The following is a 17,719-nucleotide window of genomic DNA, read 5'->3' as shown; positions in this document are numbered from 1 at the left end:
TAATGAAAAGTTCTATTTCTTTAATAGATATGGATGCATTTATATGTTTCTTCTTGAGTGAGCTGTGGTAGTTTGTGTCTGTTAAGAAACTTACCCGTTTCACCTGAGTTGTCAGATTTACTGATGCAACGTTGTTCACAGTATCTCCTTGTTATGCTTTCAGTACCTGTAGATCGTCACTCCTCTTACTGATCCGTTAGTTCTTCTTCCTGCCCTCCTGCCTCCCAGTCTGATTAGACGTTTATCGAGTCTGTTGATCTTCTCCAAGAACTTGTTTTGGTTTTGTTGAATTTCTCTATTGATTTTATTGGTTTTGCTTCCTATTTTCTCGATTCCTGCTCTGATCTTTATTGTTTCCTTCATTCTACTTTTCGTTTTTAAAACTATGAAGAGAATGTGTGTTTGTGTCTACACACGTGCGTGTGTGTGCAGTCTGTTGATGACTTTCTTAAAAGTTGTCAGAACTGTCATTTTACGTTGATCGAGGCTAACATACAAATCCTTGGAACTTTTCCATAGTTCATCTGAGAGCAGTGTTTATCCTGTGTGTTTAGCATTCTTTAGACACTGGAGTTTGGAAGAAAAATTACAGCACCATATGTTTGCCCAAATGGTAGACATATGCAGGAGTGAATGATTACTCACGAATGATGACATAACCAGGGCCTTCTTGACGGTCTTCGTTCTGGGATGTTTATGTTTACGATGTCAGGGTTGTGATCAAGCAAAAGGGCACTACTGAGATGCTAATGCCAAGGTTATATTCAAAGTATGATTTGGCTGTGGGGTTTCATTATGAGAAAGGATGTTGGTACAGCGAGACTGGTTTCCCTGTGTGGCTGCTGGTGCTGGTCTGGTCTAGGGACACCGCAGTCCCGTCCCTTCTGTCTGTCTGGCATTCAGAGGAGCTCAGGCGGTATCAGGCCCGTGGGGCTGTTGGCCTGGTGAAAACAGGAAGAGGGATCTATATAGCATTGTCTCAGCTTAGTGTGGACCTTGGGGATGAAGGGACAGTGGGACGGTGGGGCCTCTTCCACAGAGTGACCTGTGATGCTGGGCGCTTCGCAGCACTCAGATTCTGACGTTTCAGAAGTTTCTGTGGTGCTGTTTAGAAACACTGACACCTCAGGAGGACCCTTGCCCCTCACACCCCTGCACGCACGCACATGCACACAGCGGGTGGGACTCAGTGTGTCTGGGCAGGCATTTGAGTCTCGTATTCTAGAGGTTGAGAAATAGTAACCTGGTAACCAGGACCTTTGATGTGTGGTTTCTCCAGTGTTCTCTAACATGTAATCCTCAGGATGATAGCATCTGCCTGTGGCACTCACAATTCCCCCTTGATGGAGACGTGCTTTTTTTTTTTTTTTTTTTTTTTAAGATTTTATTTATTTGTCAGAGAGAGAGCGAGCACACAAACAGCACAAACAGGGAGAGCAGCAGGCAGGGGGAGAAGCAGGCTCTGCGCTGAGCAGGGAACCCCATCTGGGGCTCGATCCCAGGACTCTGGGATCATGACCTGAGCCGAAGGCAGATGCTTAACCCACTGAGCCACCCAGGCGCTCCCATCCCTATTCTCTTCTAATGTTCTCTGGGATTGATTCACTTTTAATCACTATTTAATTAGAGCTTTGTCAACTCAGATCACAGGCCTGGGACCCTCACAGTTCCTCATGTGTGAGTGAGAGAGGTGTGTTGTGTTACTGAGATGGTGAAATGTGACATTGACTTCTGCTCTCTTTCCTCTTCCCTGTGGGAATGTGAGAGACCTTTATCTTATTTTCCAAATCTCGTTGCCTTGTGGCACTTTTTGGCATCCAGGTTCTGTGGAAATTCTGTTGCCCGTTTGTGGTCAGTACAGTGAGACCAACCATTATATGGTTTTATAGTTACAGAATTTTTGGACAATTTCTTGTACAACCAAAACACCTATTTTTTTTTTAATAAGATTAATTGTTTGCTGTGTCATAGGATGATTTGGCAAACCCATGGCTGTTTCTGCTAGAAGAACGAAAAAGACTTGACCCATCTGTTGGCTGACATTTATCTAAAAGTGCTTGTGTGTAGCCAGGTTGTTTTACCTTCAAGAGAGGAGGCAGGGTAGGGTTGGAAATTTGAATCTTACATAAGATACTGCTGATAGTTATTTTATTTTTACTATTTTAGATTTTATTTAATTATTCAATTATTCAATTATTATTATTTTATTTAAATAAGTCGATTATTTTCTTAAACGCATACTGGAGGTCATGGGCTCTGTCCCACTAGGTGGCAAAGCCAGAATTGGTTCATGCATTTGGTTTTTCAGCAGCCGCAGTAGGAGGGACAGAGGCATATGAGGAGTTCTTTGTCGTGGCGGAAGGTTTGCTGTAGAGTGTCCCCCGGATCTCTCTGTGGCAATCTTTCCATCAGCCCGAGGTGGTGACATATTCTCCGGGGCTGTGAGCTGCCTTCCCGTCAGCTTGAATCTGAAGGCCTCCTTTCTTCCCCTTCACCTGTCACCTTTTTTTCTTCCCTGTCATTCTATTCAATCCTGTGCAATTAAGGATGATTAGGTGTTAAGATGAAGCAAAATTAGAATAAGCTAATTACTAATTGCTCACACCCAAACCGTGAATGGAATAGACAGATGCAGTAGACGGGAAGAAAGTACAAGTGCCCCGTCGTGAAAATATAATTACTCACCGTGGGGATGTTGGGGGCGGGCCGGGGCACCGACCCAGGGGCCGCGTCCCAGAGCATCTGGTTTCTTTAAAACACACATGCGTGCAGATGCGGGCACGTGGGACCTCGCAGCCTAGCTGTAAGAGCCTCTTTAATTTGCTGAAGATACTTCGTTGAGACGTCCTGGGGTTGAATAGTAAATAAACTCCAGGTGCAGCCATTCTTGCTGCCTTTTGGGGGAGAAATATTCCTTGGGCCACCTTCTAGAAGCCCAGACCTGTGCATGAAAATTAGGATTGAAAAAAAATTTTTTTTAATATGGAGAGCCAACTAACTGACACAGAGGTGATAGGTATTGAGAGAGACCTCTGGGGTGCTTGTGGGTCATTTAAGTCTTTTTCTTTGATCGCATCATTCTGGCAAATAAATTGCATCCTTTTCCTTTTTAAAAACTTTTAAAGATTTTATTTATTTATTTGAGAGGTAGAGAGCGCAAGCAGGGGGAGCAGCAGGCAGAGGGAGAAGCAGGCTCCCTGCTGAGCAGAGAGCCTGATGCTGGACTCAGTCCCAGGACCCAGGATCATGACCTGAGCTGAAGGTGGGCGCTTAACGGACTGAGCCACCCAGGTGCCCCACATTACTTTTCCTTTTACTGTTAACACTTTGAAAGACAGATGATTATTTTTAATTTAGCTAATTTTAGGACAGCCTAAAACAAATCTAAAAACTGCTTTGTTAACCTAATTGGCTAGTTGCACCCTAAGTGTAGTACTCCCCATCATGTTTTTGTACAATTTACATACCCGCAGGGAGTAAATATGTGAGGCTATTTTGATGCAGTGAAAATCCAAAGGGATTGCATTTAACATGTATATTTTTGAGATCCAAGATAATGTGTGTGTGTTTTTTTAAAATAATGTTTTTTCTTTTTATTTGAAATGTGTCCATAAACAACCAGCTGCTCTTTGCGACCTGCCCCTTTTCTCAGGCTGATTTATGCTTATTTACAGTGCAAGCTCCGTGACCTCAGTGTCAGCATTTTTGGTGGCAAGCTTTGGACATTTCCCAGCATTTAATTGGAATGATTCTTTGCCTAGCCCTGAACATGATGACCTTGTTCCTGTCACATAATCCTTTCCAAGAAGTCTCTCTTTTTAGAAAAGTCGAAATGTTTTATAAGCATTTGATTTTTGTTACCGGACGAAAGGTTTTAACACTTCATTGAAACATCTCACAAGGGGTCTTGGTTTTAGAATATGTCCCCCACCTCCCCCCAAAAAAACAGTTAAGATGAGATTGCCCTTGACTACTTGCTGTAGGAGGTATGCTTACTTCTTCTGGAGAGTAGGGATCTAACAGACTTGGTAAGACCGCACACCTCAGGACCATCCTGTCTATCCTGTCTCCATCACACGGCCAGGGTGGGTGGGTCGGGGAGGGGGGTCCTGTTGGAATTTTGCCTTGTTTCAGTTTCTGGATGTTTCCGACAACTGTTCCACCCTCTGCCCAAACTCTCTGCCTCAACTCTTAGCTAAGGTTGTTATTTTAAGGGAGACCTTCTTGAAAAGCTGGTATTGCGTTGGTATAGGTCAGCATGAGTATATCATTTAGGTGACTTCAACCCGAGAATTCAAGGCACTGTGCTGAGTACTAAGCAGTGTCCAACCTGGTTCTTGCAGATGGTGGTGGAGACGGAGAAGTACAGCATCTCCATGAAGATGGCGTCGCCCGAGGACGTGAGCGACGTGCTGGCCCACATCGGCACCTGCCTGCGGAGGATATTTCCCGGCCTGTCCCCAGTGTGAGTGCTCGGGGGAGGGGCGAGCAGAGCAAGCGCGGCTCCTCAGGGCTGTGAACGAGAGGGCACTTCCCTTCCCGCGTCCTTCGCTCATACATTGGACGGCAAACCCTCCCTCGGCCCTTGTGTCTGACGCCTAGGGTTCGGCCCTCCTTTCACCTCTGCCCCCAGGACCGAAGCAGAAACCTTTTTGACCCAACTTGAGACGTACCCTGGTGGGACCAGGGGCTCACTGCTTTGCAGAAATGCATCAGGGAGAGTACTCATGGGAGCCAGAGGCTTCCTTTTCCTTGACTTTTTGGCTCTTAGTTTTCTGAAACACGCGTTAGGAATATGAGCGAACTGTGTCTGTGCATGCCCTCCTGGTTCTTTGCTAAGGGCTTTTCATTGGGATTCTGTGCTTGGGTAACCGAGTCTGTCCTTCGGGAGGGTGTGGGTCGTTGGGAGGGGGTTGGATGGGCGTAGGTAAAAGGCAGAGAGATGCGCTGTCAGAAAGCTCCCTAAATTAATAGTCCCTAGTGAAAATACCTTCCCGCTGGAGGGAGATGGGGCAGAGTCTAAAAATCCCTCTCCCGGGGCTTGCTCTGTGCATGGAGGCCACAGAGCCTCACCGGGACACACGGAGATGGTGAGCTGTGCACCTTACTGCGTGGGAGCCGGAAGGACATTTCAGGGACTTGCCCTTCGTGGAACGTGTTCTTTATGTTGCTCTGCCTGTTAATTAAGAGGCAAAGCAGAAAAACCTAGCCTTGTGTACTTGAGCTTTTGGGGCATTTGCAGGTGGCTTGGTGGGGATGGGGCTTCCTCACGGTCTCTGGCTTTCCGAGACCTGCTAGGTTCTTCTGACAAACCTGTGCGGGGCTCTCTCTTCTCCACCTCCTGCCAGTGCGGGGGGGTCTGGCCTGTGCCTTCTGGCTGTTCACCCAGGGCTTCCTCCTCTCTGCGCCGTTGGGCTCCTCGCACTTCTCGGAGTGTCTGACTAGCTGGTTGCAGAGGGAGCGGAGTGTCCGTTGGCCTCATTCCATGGCACGGAGGGGACGAGGGGGGCTGCCGCCCAGCTCTTCCCTGCCTGGAATTTCCAGGTACGAAGCCTGAAAGGCAAACTCCTGCAGTGTGCAACCGTGCACACATGCGTGTGTGTGCATGAGAGGCGCGTGGGTGCAGTGATGCGGGACAAAGTGAGGCATGATGAGTGGGGAGGGGGAGATACCCAGAAGGAGAACCTTCTTGAAGACACCAGAGAACTATCTGGGGTGATCGCGAGTCAGCAGTGACTACAGCCTGTCCTCCCTTAAAGGACATTTACTAACGTGACTGTGTACACGAGCTTCCTTGTAACTTCCTCGCTCTCATCCCAAATCAGCACCGATGAGATCAGAAGATTATTACACTCAGCCTTATTTAGCAAAGCCTCATACGACCCTCAGAGCAACATGCAAAATCGCTACTTTCTTTAAAATACAGTTTTATTTACCTAGCATTCTAGGAGTTTGGAGGGAATTGCCAGTTTTGGGCTTGAATTTTCCCATTTTTCTTCTGAGAGGAAATGGTCTAAGGAAAGTGTCGGAACTCTTCTCTTCCATTTAACTTCTTTTTTTTTTAAGATTTTATTTATTTATTTATTTATATGACAGGCAGAGATCACAAATAGGCAGAGAGGCAGGCACAGAGAGAGAGAGAGGGAGGGAGAGAAGAGGAAGCAGACTGAGCAGAGAACCCGATGTGGGGCTCATGACCCGAGCCGAAGGCAGAGGCTTTAACCCACTGAGCCACCCAGGCACCCTTCCATTTAACTTCTTGTTGAAAGGTTCGGGCAGCAAATATGAACCAAACATTGAATAATGAGCTCCATTTCCAGGGAGGCCTTCGCTGAGTGTATGTTAGTTTCTAAATCCCAAGCCCCAGTCTGAGCCCTTCTGTGTCCTGGCTGCACAAGGACGTCCCCAGGCACCTGACACGTAATGCATTCCAGCGACTCAGCAGGTTCCCCCCCAAACCTGCCCATGCGCGACACTGCATCTCAGTGGCTCGTCAGTGCACAGTCTCTCGCTCAGTCGCACAGTCAGACCCTTTCCGTGCCTGTCTGCTGGTCTGCCTCTCGTCTGGCTTCTCCTCTCCACTGAACCCTCTGTGGTTCGGAGGGTCTCAGTCTCCTAGGGCAGCATCATTTTTGCTGCTGTCTCAGTCTCCTGTCCTTGCAACAGGTCTTCCGCATGGCGACCGGAATTACCCGGTTGTGTTGATGCCTCGTAGGCTGGTGCAGCCGACCACTGCCATCTGGACCCATGATCCAGCCTGTGTTCGAGTGCGTCCGCCTCTCCTGTCCTTGGTGCTTTCGTACAGGCTGCTTATCCAGACACACTCCCACTCCGAAAGACCCAGCCCGGTGTCTGAAGAGCTTCTTTATTCATGTTTCTGTAGAATTTTCTGAGCATGTCCCTATGCTAGCACGTTTCTCGGGGTACAGTCCTTTCTTGATACACTTAAACTGTCAATATTTATTGGGTTTCACTGTGGATGGCACCGTGCTAAGTGTTGGGGTCCACGGCCCATGTGGAGTTTACACTGGGAACTTGCGTTGCTTGTATAGGGAAGCAGACCCCAGAAAGAGAAATAAATCAATGAAGTAAGTATAAACTTACTTAACTTACTTACTTAAACTTAAACTATTAGAAGGAATAAAATTCTGTCTGCCAGGGCCTCCCTGTGGCCACGATCCTTGGAACAGACCCCACAGGAGAGAAGGAGGCCGAGGAGGGCAGAGAACGTTTCCTTCTCAGACCTGCTTGTGCTGTCTGTCCTGCCTGGACCAGGGTTGGAGTCTTGGAGGGGCTGAGAGAGAACCAGGGCGTCTGGAGTATGGGACTGAGGAGAGCGCAGGCGCAGGTGGCCTGAGAGGAGACTGGAAGCTGGTGTGGGCCAGTGGGGCAGGGGACGTAGATCCTCGTGGGAAAGAGCGCGCAGGTCAGCCCTAGCTTGCGAGGAAGCCCCGGCCGATTGCAAGTAGGGATGTGACCCGATTCGTGATGCTCTTTACGATGATGACTTTTGCCACTGGGGAGAGCAGAGTGGGAAGGGGAAGGGCAGGAGCGGGGAGCCGGTGAGAAGGCGGGTGGGGAGTCAGGGGAGGGAGGGCTGCGGCCGTGACATTAGAGACAAGGATGGGAGGTGGGCGGTGGAAGATGAAAGGTGTATTCTGGGTCCGGGGCTGGCTGGTGGATTTGGTACGTGGGTGACAGCGGTAAGGAAAGGGACGGCCAAGGATGGCTCCTGGGCTTCTGGTTTAATAACTCAGTGACTCGTGCTACCTTGCAGGGAGGTGGAGAGGGCCGAGGGTAGGTGTGGGAGCAAGCTTTATTTGGGGGGAGAAACAGCCGAGCATTCTGTATCCGGTGTGCTAAGCTCGGGATCTAGGACATGGCGGGATGTCAGATCAGCAGGTATATTTGTGATAAGTGGGGTTGGGGCTTAGGGGAAAGGTCCGGGTCTGGAGACGTCGCAGATGTGGACGTCATTAGTGTAGAGTCTTGCTGGCACGACCGTTTGGAGATCATCCAGGGAGAGAAGACATCTTGAGAAGGATGACAAGTGTAAGAGGAAGAGCCACGAAGGGTGTCAGACAGGATTCCCGGGGAAAACCAGGGCCTGGGAGGAGCCTCTGAAGCAGGGAGGGGGTGGGGTGGAGCGACTGGGTGTGGACCAAGCCCAGGGCCGAGGGCTGCCCGGGAACCGGGCGCGGTGAAGTGCAGCCCCAGGGTTGCGGTGGGGAGAGGCGGCCGCCGTGCTGCTGGGATGGGCTCCGAAGGGAGGAGGTCGATGTGGCACCTGCGGGAAACTTGGTAGAGACATTCAGCTGCGAAGGGGACTGAGAGGTGGGAAGTAAGGAAAGAGGTCCGAGAAATTCCAGGCAGTTTTTGTTCCATGCGGAATGGGAGATAGTAAAGCTCATGGCTGTGGCCGGGGGACGCTCTGGTAGAGAGAGGTTGTTGCTGGAGATCGCGGGAATAAATCCCAATGTCCTTGAGAAGGGATTGAGCCTTGAAGCCTTGAGCAAAGGCTGTGTTTTTTATTCATCTGAGATCCCTAGTCCTTGGCACAGACCAGATACTCACTGAGGTTCCTCATGCTTACCGTGTGCCCAGTGCACCGCCGGGCGGTGTGACACGGGAGCCGATGGAAGTTGGAAGACCATGGGCCAAGGGGACACAAAGCCGATGAGTGGGTGACAGGGTCTACGGAGGAGGTGGACGGGTGTGGCTGGCTGAGCGGAGCCCCACCTGAGAAGCGGGGAGAGGACCCAGGCCGGGCGGGGGTTGCGGGGAGGGTAGGGAAGGCAGTAGCAGTTTGGATGAAGCCACCCACCCAGGAAGGGAGACTGTGACTTAGAACTTGACCTGGCAGAGAATTTAAATGACGGAAACATACTGGACTTTTACTCACTTTCCTACCCGCCCTGCGCAGTGAGCTTGTCCAAATAAGCTCACTATTTTGTGACTTGCACGTTCCGCCTTTCCTCTGGAAGTTCCTTAGGTTGTATTATGTGATTTTAGCAGGGGAAATGTAATGACATCAGTGCTGGTTATCGACCAGGGAGCGGGGAGACGTAGGCCTTCAGATCCTTCTCCAACCCTCGTGTTGCCTTGGGTTAAGGCGGTCAGCAAGGGAAGTATTTCCTTGACGTAGATAATGGAGACAATGTCCTCAGTCGTGTCACACATCCCACTCATAGTAAGCTGGAGAATAGGAAACCATATTTGATATAATACCGTATGTTGACTAACTGGAATTAAAACAAAAATTTAAAAAAGAAACCATATTTGGAATCTTCAGCCTGGTTTGAGTCATTTGTCTCATCAGGTACATTACCTGGGCCTGTGATGGGCGCCTTGGTCCCCCGCCCTCCTCTCCTCGCTTGCGGAGGGCTGCTAGGGCCGGGTGGAGAGGGAAGCATCTGATGAGTGGACGTCAGGAACCGGGACAGTCCAGGGGACACACACGGCCAGGGCAAGTCTCCGCTCAGATAATCAGTTCTTGGAGAGTCCAAGTTTGACTGCCTAGAAATGAAACTGTATCTGCAAAGATCTGCATTTCTGCTTTTACCCAAATATAAATCTTGAAAATGATATCCGTGATCAAAATCAAACTTACAAAAACAGGATGTAAATAATCTACAATGTGTAATCAGTCCTCTTGACTACAGTCAAGAGAATGCAGGTAGGGAAAAAATGAGGAATTTTAATAAAAATTAAATAGTCTCGCCAGGATCCACTCCTCATACCCCCTCCTCCCCCGGCCCATACCTATATGCTAGGATGTTTAGCGCTTCCTCTTTCCTTCCCTTAGAAAATTACATTTCCCTCCTCTCTTTAAATAAAATCTATTTCAAAATATGGTGAGAATTTAAAGGTGCCAGAAGAAAATGTAAGTTAAAAAAATCAAACCGCTATTAGCATTGTGTTGTGACCACTCTCATCTTTGGTGGGCGAAAGTGGGTGTCCTTGGGGGCCTGGCCTCAGAGAGGGACACTGAGTTGCTCGGGAAATATCTGTAGTAAATGTTGTTTAATCCGTTTTCCCAGAGGGGTCCGTAGTGGCATTCCTTTTCAGGAGGCTGTTTTGTTGTGGCCTTCAGCTTTTCTAGTATTAAGAATCTTGGCTGTTCTCCAGAACCAAGTGAGATTCTTTTCTTTTTCTTTGCCTTTTTTTTTTTCTTTCAAATGTCAAATTAAGTCATCAAGACACAGTAGACTTCATTTAGAAAGTGTTCGCTGAAGGACTTCCTCAGGCATACGTATGTGAGTGAGAGGTTGCCTGCTCCTTGGGAGTTTCCAGTCTGAAGCAGCATAAGAAAGTTCCACAAACAGTACAGGGAAGGGAGGTAGGATCCTCAGATTTCAGAGAACGGAAAGTCACGTCTATCTTGAGACGCCAGGAAGATAGTGTACGATTTGTACTTGCTTTCCTACTTTTTTGGAAGAGGTGGAGGGTGTGTTGGGAGCGTTCTGTGGGGAAGTGGCGGGAACAGGTGCCTTTGGGAGACAGGTGTCTGCCTGGCACAGCCCTAATTGGGAGCCCGCAGATGTCACTGTGAGCGAACGCCTCAAGGAGGGGTACCGGGGACAACAAAGGCTCTGGAATGTTAGAATAAAATGGTAGTCACACTTCAGGGAGCAGCGGTCCTCGGTGCTGCTTATGAACATGTGCGTGGAGAGAGAGGTGCCACTGGAAGGTGTCAGGTTGTCGGGATGCTTGGGTGGGGATGAGACTCTGGGCAAGTGAACTCCCATCTCAGCGCCTCAGTGTCCTCATCTGTAAAATGGGAATAATGCCGCTGATACAGGGAAGGATTAAATTAGCTCCTGTAAATTGCTTCAGAAATTTTATCCGTAGTACAAGGTGTTGTGGTCCATTACCCAGCAGCATCAGAAAGGGCAGAGGTTTTATGTATGGGAAGTTGCTTTGAAGTTTGATTTTTTTTTTTTAAGATTTTATTTATTTATTTGACAGAGATAGAGGTCACAAGCAGGCGGAGCAGCAGAGGGAGAGGGAGAAGCAGGCTCCTTGCTGAACCAGAGCCCGATATGGGACTCGATCCCAGGACCCTAAGATCATGACCTCAGCTGAAGGCAGACGCCCAACCGACTGAGCCACCCAGTCACTTCCTGATTTTTTTTTTTAATTATATATAGCATTTCTCTAGTTTGATTTTGTTGTTGTTATTGTTAAATGTACTTAATAACATCCTTTGTAGCTGACAAAACAGTCACCTTCTGGCACGAGCTTTTCCCCTGGACTTTCAGCATCCCTGGACCGTCTGGCACACTTGTGACACATTGGAAAGTCAGCGTGTTAGGACCAGGTTTCTTTGCTCCCGTAATAAAAATGGTGTTGCAGATCCCTTTAGGAAGTCAGAGCCAACTAAAAGTGCTTTGAAAAGGTGAGGATCCTGTGAAGAAGAGTGGCAAAACAAGAGTTAATGTAAAAACAAAAGAAAGGTGCTTTCTTGTCCGTCTGCTCTTCTAAAACGGAAGCATCGTTTAGTTGGGGTGTGGTTTGTGGCAGAAAAAAGTGTGGTTCTGGAGACCACTGCCTTCCTGCAGAGGAGCTTTGGAACTGAATTCTAAATACATCAATTAAGTGGAGTAAAAGAATTTACAGATTTTTTTTTCGTCTCAACCATTTATGCATGAGATTCGCCTTCAGGGCTTCTGGCCGGTTTGCCACCTGGTTCGCGGTCCCTTGGAGCCTCGTGTAAATCAGACCCCTCTAGTGTAGATGTTCTAGATCCAACGCTTCGGGACTGCCTGCAACCTTGGGTCATGACCCGTCCATCTGTCTGTCTGTCAGGATTTTGGTGTACTGCTGTGGCACGTCCTCCGATGGCAGATCCTTTCTGTCCTTTCTGTCTGTCTTTCTGCACACAACGCACCCTCTCGCCCTGGGTGTGTAAGTGTGAGCGGTGCCCTGTGTCGCACGCACATAGACTCCTCACCACTGTTCAGCTGCAGGAAGAAACCAGCGTGGGTCAGCAGCAGGGTCCCCCTCCCCATTGCTTCTGTGGTGTGTCAGAGCCTGGGGACATTAGCCACCCTCTGGAAGGTTCTTAACCACTTTCTCTCTTAGGTAAACAAACACACCTGTTTCATGAGACGTCTTCATAGTTTCTTACAAAAGAAAGAGGGGAACTGGCACAGAGCTGGGCTGCAGAGGGAGAGGGAGAAGCAGGCTCCCCACTGAGCAGGGAGCCCCAATGTGGGGCTCGATCCCAGGACCCTGGGATCATGACCTGAGCTGAAGGCAGACACTTAACCAACTGAGCCCCCAGGGGCCCCCAGACCGATAGGTCCAAAGACGGGTTTTGAAGGTCAGGAGGCAGCTTCCACACACACATGTCCCTGCTGGCTGCTGCTTCTCTCGCTCTCCACTTGACTTGTCCTTACCCCTGGGCAGGAATGTCCGGTGTTGTTTTTGGAGCAAAATTGAGGCTTTAGTTTCTGAATCAGCCGTGAGGAGTCATCCGTGTCTCCCTGTAATCCTAGACTGCCACCTTCCTATTCTTGATCCTACCGGTTTCCTGCCAAAGAGATTTGCCTTATTTTCTCCCTGCTTTTGGCGAACTTAACTTCAACCTCTGTGTCATTGAAACAGCGTTATGCCACGGCGTCCTGCTGAAACGAAGCAGGAATTTCAGAACACGCATGTGACCTCAGAGGAAGTCCAACCAGAGTCTCTTTTGGTGTGTCCAGCGTTCACTTAGATCAACTGTGTCAAAGTTTGGGGTGGCTTCCGATGGCGCTGCTCTCTCTTTGCATAATACCTGGTTTTGCTGTCTTGTAGCCGGAGATAATGCCGTGAAAATTCCAGAATGATAGTGTTGAGCCAAGATGAGCCATTTCAAAAGGCCAGATTCTGTAATAGAGCTTTTCAGCGTGACTGTCTTCTTAAACCCTCATTCCTCCCAGATTCAGGACTTTTAGGATAATAGGACTTAATCATGGGTGTTTTCAGGTGAAACCGAGAAAAATCATGCCACACTTGCAGACCCCGTGCGTTTCTGCAGGAATCTGAAGGCGTTCATGACATTTGACATCTGTTGGTTTTAGGCAGTCAGGGTTCAATCCTAAAAATTGCAAAGAAGTAGACATATTTTCAGTGCTAGTAGAAAGTTGGTATTTACATGCTTTGTTATGTACTTGAGGTTTTGTCTCTGAGCAGAACGAGGCCCCTGGTCAGGATCTAGCCTGCTTTTATCTGGAATCCATCCCGTGAGAAAGTGGAGTTCCCTAGAAACACTACCTGCTAGTCCTCTACGAGGTGGTTGAGATGCGTAGTGATGACTGAGAACATCCAGTGTAGCAGAAGTGCTTTTAAATCCTTGCAGGAGGGTGAAAGTGTATTCAGTGTAATTGGGCATCTTGACATCACTGCTTTGCACCGGGTCCTCCCATGATCCCGGGCACCTCTGACCCGCCGACACCCTTCCGCACACCCCATGCCCTCCTTCCCTCCTCCCCACTTCGCTCTGGAGTGCCACACGCGAGCCCTCAGCCCTCGTCATCGCCTGGAACAGCACTTGCTGTTCCCTCGGTACAGTTCCTCATCCCGCGCGGAGCACAGCCCCTCCTCTTTTCTCTCCTTGGAAGGACCAGGTCGTCCCGGCCATACATCCCTTGGCTTGTCCCCTCCCATTCCCGAGCTCCCCGCCTGCCGTGTCTGGGGCTCCACTTGGGCCCTGGCAAGTCCCTCGCGTCCGTCGGTCCTGCTGTTCTTCTGGCTCGCCTGCCTGGAAAGCCTGTAGCCCCACCGCGCGCCAGCTGCCCCCTCTTTCCGCATGTCTGGGCTGCAGACAGGGTCCCGCGGGGGGTCTGCTTGGCGCCACCGGCAGCTCCTGACCTTCGCTGTCCCTGGGTTCTGACCGGTCCTGGGGGCTCCTCTTTAATGTCCCAAGTTGTTTCCCTATTTCCGAAACCTGCCCCCCACCCCGCCCTACAGATACCAGTCTCCAGTGCCTGTCTGACCATCTCGGACACCCTGTGGACCCTTTCCGTGGCCGCTCATTGCCCTGAGAACAAAGCCTGAACTCTGAGATCAGACATCAGAGTTTCTCTGTGACCTGGTTTCGGTGTAGTTCCCCGGACAACTCGGTCACCTCCTCCCTGTCACACGGCATCTGCTGGCTGCTTTGAGCTGCATGCGGTTTCTGGTGGTGAATACGAGCCTTCTCATCTCCTTGAACTTGCTGGCCCTTTATCTGCACCCCTCTCCCCGGCTCCTGGTCCCCGTCCACTGGCCCCCAGATGGAGTCTTCATTCCTCTCCAGGTTTTAGCATAGATGAAGCAGGTGCTGGAGAGCATTTCCAAACCCCCGGCCCCTCCGCTGCTGTCTCCCCACCAGAGAGATTTTGTGCCCTTTCTGCTGCCATGTGCTTCTCCCGTATTACAACTTCTCCTTTTATACTGCCTCTTTGTTTGTCTGGTTCTTGTGAGAGATGGCTCACTGGGAACGCGGGGACGGTGTCTGTTTTGTTCACAGTTGTATGCCAAGTACCTGGGAGCTGGTCTTGCTGCACTGTAGACATTTAATAAAAATTTGGGGGTGAGTTAAGGGATTCATAAGTTCCTCGTTACTTGATTCCTGGGAAACATGTAGGAGAGCGTCGGCTAACATTTGTCAAGACTTCACCAGGCACCAGGGATGGTTTTGATAACTTCACAGCTATTAATTTCTTTCTTTTGCTGTTAGGGTAGGTCCTCCCATTTTGCTAGTTCTATGAATAATGAAACTCTGGGGGTGGTTGACTGTGCCTTTAACCATTACCCTGTCCTGTGCGTGTGCCCCAGGACTTTGTTAGCTGGGAAGCTGAGCACGGGGGGGCTGGGTGTGGCTCCCTGAGGGGAGGAGATGGTGAAAGGAACATACTCTTTCTCGATGGCCATTCATAGGCCGTGTTGTGGACAGAGGAGATTTGTATTTGAATTTTTTTAAAAGTTAGTGATTTATATTCAGCATATACCTGATCTAATATCTCATTCAATGGAACATCATTTTCTAGCTATTCCGGTACAATCCAATCTTACAAAACAACTAAATAACATAGACTCTGCACCTCACTGGCTAATACCCTGAGCTTACAAAAGGGATTTCAAGACACAAGTTTATTGTTAAGTTCCTGCAGATCTCCTGCTTCTTAGTGCTCAGAAAATGGAATTATCGTCACCAAAATGGAAGTGGCGTCCATCTTTGTTTTTAAGAAGGGCATGTCACCAAATAGATTTCTGGGTACAGTGCAAAAAAAACCAACCTTGATGTTTGAAATTCATTGTTACCGTTGGTCTTACAGGCGAATCATGAAAAAAGTCTCCATGGAGCCATCTGAGCGACTGGCCAGTCTCCAGGCTCTGTGGGACAGCCAGACCGTGGCCGAGCAGGGCCCCTGTGGTGAGCACGCATTTTAAAACCAAATTATAACTGGCTGCGTGGATGTCCGCCTGCCAGGAAGTTACGTCTATTCCTAGTATCCTCCTGGAAAGGCGCAGTTGGTTTGAAGGTGTAATTAGCACCACACAGACTTTGGATTGGTGGACGAAAGTCCTATATTTAAGGGGTATTGAGTGCTGCTGTGTACTTACTATACAACGGGGAGGGGAGAGTCTTTGCTGTTTCCCAAACAGAAAGAACAATCGGCATTGTCAACAGCGGCCATATTTAAACTTTTATATCTTAACTTCAGAGAAATCATTCAGCCAAAGACCCATCACATTTCTGCTGTGGGTTTCAGGTGGATTTTCTCAGATGTATGCCTGTGTTTGCGACTGGCTCGGGTTTTCATACAGAGAAGAAGTACAATGGGTAAGTGGCTATATGTGCGCACACACACACACACACACACACACACACACGCCTGGAGAATAAGCCACTATTTACCAGCTTACTTCTCCCCTGCCCCCACCCCAATTCATTTTTTTGCTTAAAATCTTCCTCAGGTTCCTTGAAAATCTGTCTGTGTCATTGTCTAATTCTCGTTGTGTCCCTCTTCCCCGTCCTCTTTGTGGACTGTTTCCATGATTGAATTCTATTTCAAATAGGATGTGGATACAATTTATCTGACGCAAGACACCAGGGAATTGAATTTGCAAGACTTCAGTCATCTTGACCACAGGTAAGCTACTTTTGTCTTTTACAACTGTAATTGTGCCTCCAAAGCTGTATTTCTCTGTTGGTGCTTACGGACATACGTGATCTCCAGAAAATCCTGCTACAAGGGAAGTCAGGAGACTCTAAGCATCTCTGGATCCTGCCTTTCAAGAGATAGTTTCAACTGTGTGCATTTGGGGCTGATGTGCATGTGCATACCTCAAATCCAGAGTTTGTAGTTAGAAACATAATTCTTGAGTTCTTGTACCAGACCACGGAAGTCCGTTTCATCATCTGCCCTGTATATATGATACAGTATTATTTTGCCTGATTGTCCTGAGAACATTTTTCTAGGAGGAAGTTTTATGCGGCAATCATAAGAGATGACTTTTTGTTTATAATTTCTTTAGGAATTGGGGATTGCTTGGGTACCTATGTGCATAGATTGGTGGAAATCCATTTTGCCGGTATCTGCTTTGTGAAAACGACAGTACAGCTGTGAATCGTGTTACACGTTATTTGAGGGACCTGTAGGTTTGAAGATCTTGACTTGCGTATACTTAGGGCTGGGGTTCGAGTGGCCAGGCCCCAGAGAAGCAGCTTCATTCAGTCCGTCCCAGTGCTTTCTCCCTGACAGGGCTGAGCTGAGACCCAGTGCCTTTGCTGGTGCTTTATCCTGGCTTTCCCCATCTCCTCCACCCTGGATATCCTGGTCCTAATTTTAAGTGGCCGGTGTCAGTCGGACCCCAGTGAGCCTCCGCCTTGGAAATCTTCCATCCCTGTTTGGATTGGAGAGAGAGAGAGAGAGAGAGAATCCTGGGATTCCGACTGTCCCTTTTGTGCCGGGCGGACAGTCGGGGTTGCAGACCTCGTTGTTGTTCCTTCTTACCCACCAGCATCTTACCCCGGAAAATGCCATTTCAGGGTATTTCTCCACCTCTGGCAGGGAAATTCAGCACCAACAGGGCGAACCCCCAAGAGCTGAAGCCAGCTAAACTGAGCAGAGAGCACGTATGCCAGCTAGATGGGGCTCGTGTCTGCGCGGTGGGTGTACGGAGGGCGGAGAGGCAAGGTCCGCTTGGTCTGTAGTTGAGGCCAACGCCAGGTGCCCACCGCCCCTGCTGCTCAGGCTTGGCTCTGCTCCCTTCCCGTGGAGCAGGCAGCTTCTTTCCTGCTCAGAGCTGCTCTCCCTTTCCTGCAGACGAGGGAATGTCCTGCTCCCGTTCAGGCTTGCCTGTTTCCTGGGTAGCACGTGAAAAAGTGAACTGAGAAGGAAGAAGGGAAAATATTTGCTCTGCCAGCTTTTCTACAATAAAAACAGAAAGTGGAGCGTAGAATAAGATGACTGAGTAGGCTTGCCGTATCAGAGCTCAGTGGTTTTGGCCCCGGGATCCCTTTACTGTTCTTGAAAACAGTTGAATTTCTGTTCATGTGGGTCTATCTTTTGGTCCTGATCATCCTAGAAGTTAAAACTAAAATTAAAAACATTGATTAATTCCTTGAAAAATGCTCATAAGCCTATTACATGTTGCCATCAGTACCAGTTTTACAAAAAATAACTATTGTCCAAGACAAAAAAATGAGTCAGCCGCGAGAATGCATCCGTTTACCTCTCTGCTGCTG

At 48.9% G+C, this 17,719-nt stretch overlaps 1 protein-coding gene across 11 annotated transcripts in view; it reads left to right on the top strand.

Moving 5' to 3' along the window:
- The window catches only part of CARMIL1 (capping protein regulator and myosin 1 linker 1), a 297,975-nt gene that overhangs the window by 118,588 nt on the left and 161,668 nt on the right, over positions 1-17,719 (top strand). For all 11 annotated transcript variants that reach the window (XR_014311992.1, XR_014311993.1, XM_082731456.1 and 8 more), the window contains exons 5-8: positions 4,344-4,465; positions 15,303-15,400; positions 15,741-15,811; positions 16,048-16,121. Coding sequence is in view for 9 of the 11 variants with exons in the window: in XM_082731456.1 (XP_082587582.1) it covers positions 4,344-4,465; positions 15,303-15,400; positions 15,741-15,811; positions 16,048-16,121 (365 nt within the window). In the remaining 2 variants the exon portion in view is untranslated. The remainder of the gene's footprint in view (positions 1-4,343; positions 4,466-15,302; positions 15,401-15,740; positions 15,812-16,047; positions 16,122-17,719) is intronic.

The sequence above is a fragment of the Mustela nivalis genome (assembly GCF_964662115.1).
Source record: "Mustela nivalis genome assembly, chromosome: 5".
NCBI lineage: Eukaryota > Metazoa > Chordata > Mammalia > Carnivora > Mustelidae > Mustela > Mustela nivalis.
Note: the sequence above shows the minus strand (reverse complement) of the source record. Positions and strands in the feature narration are given on the sequence as shown.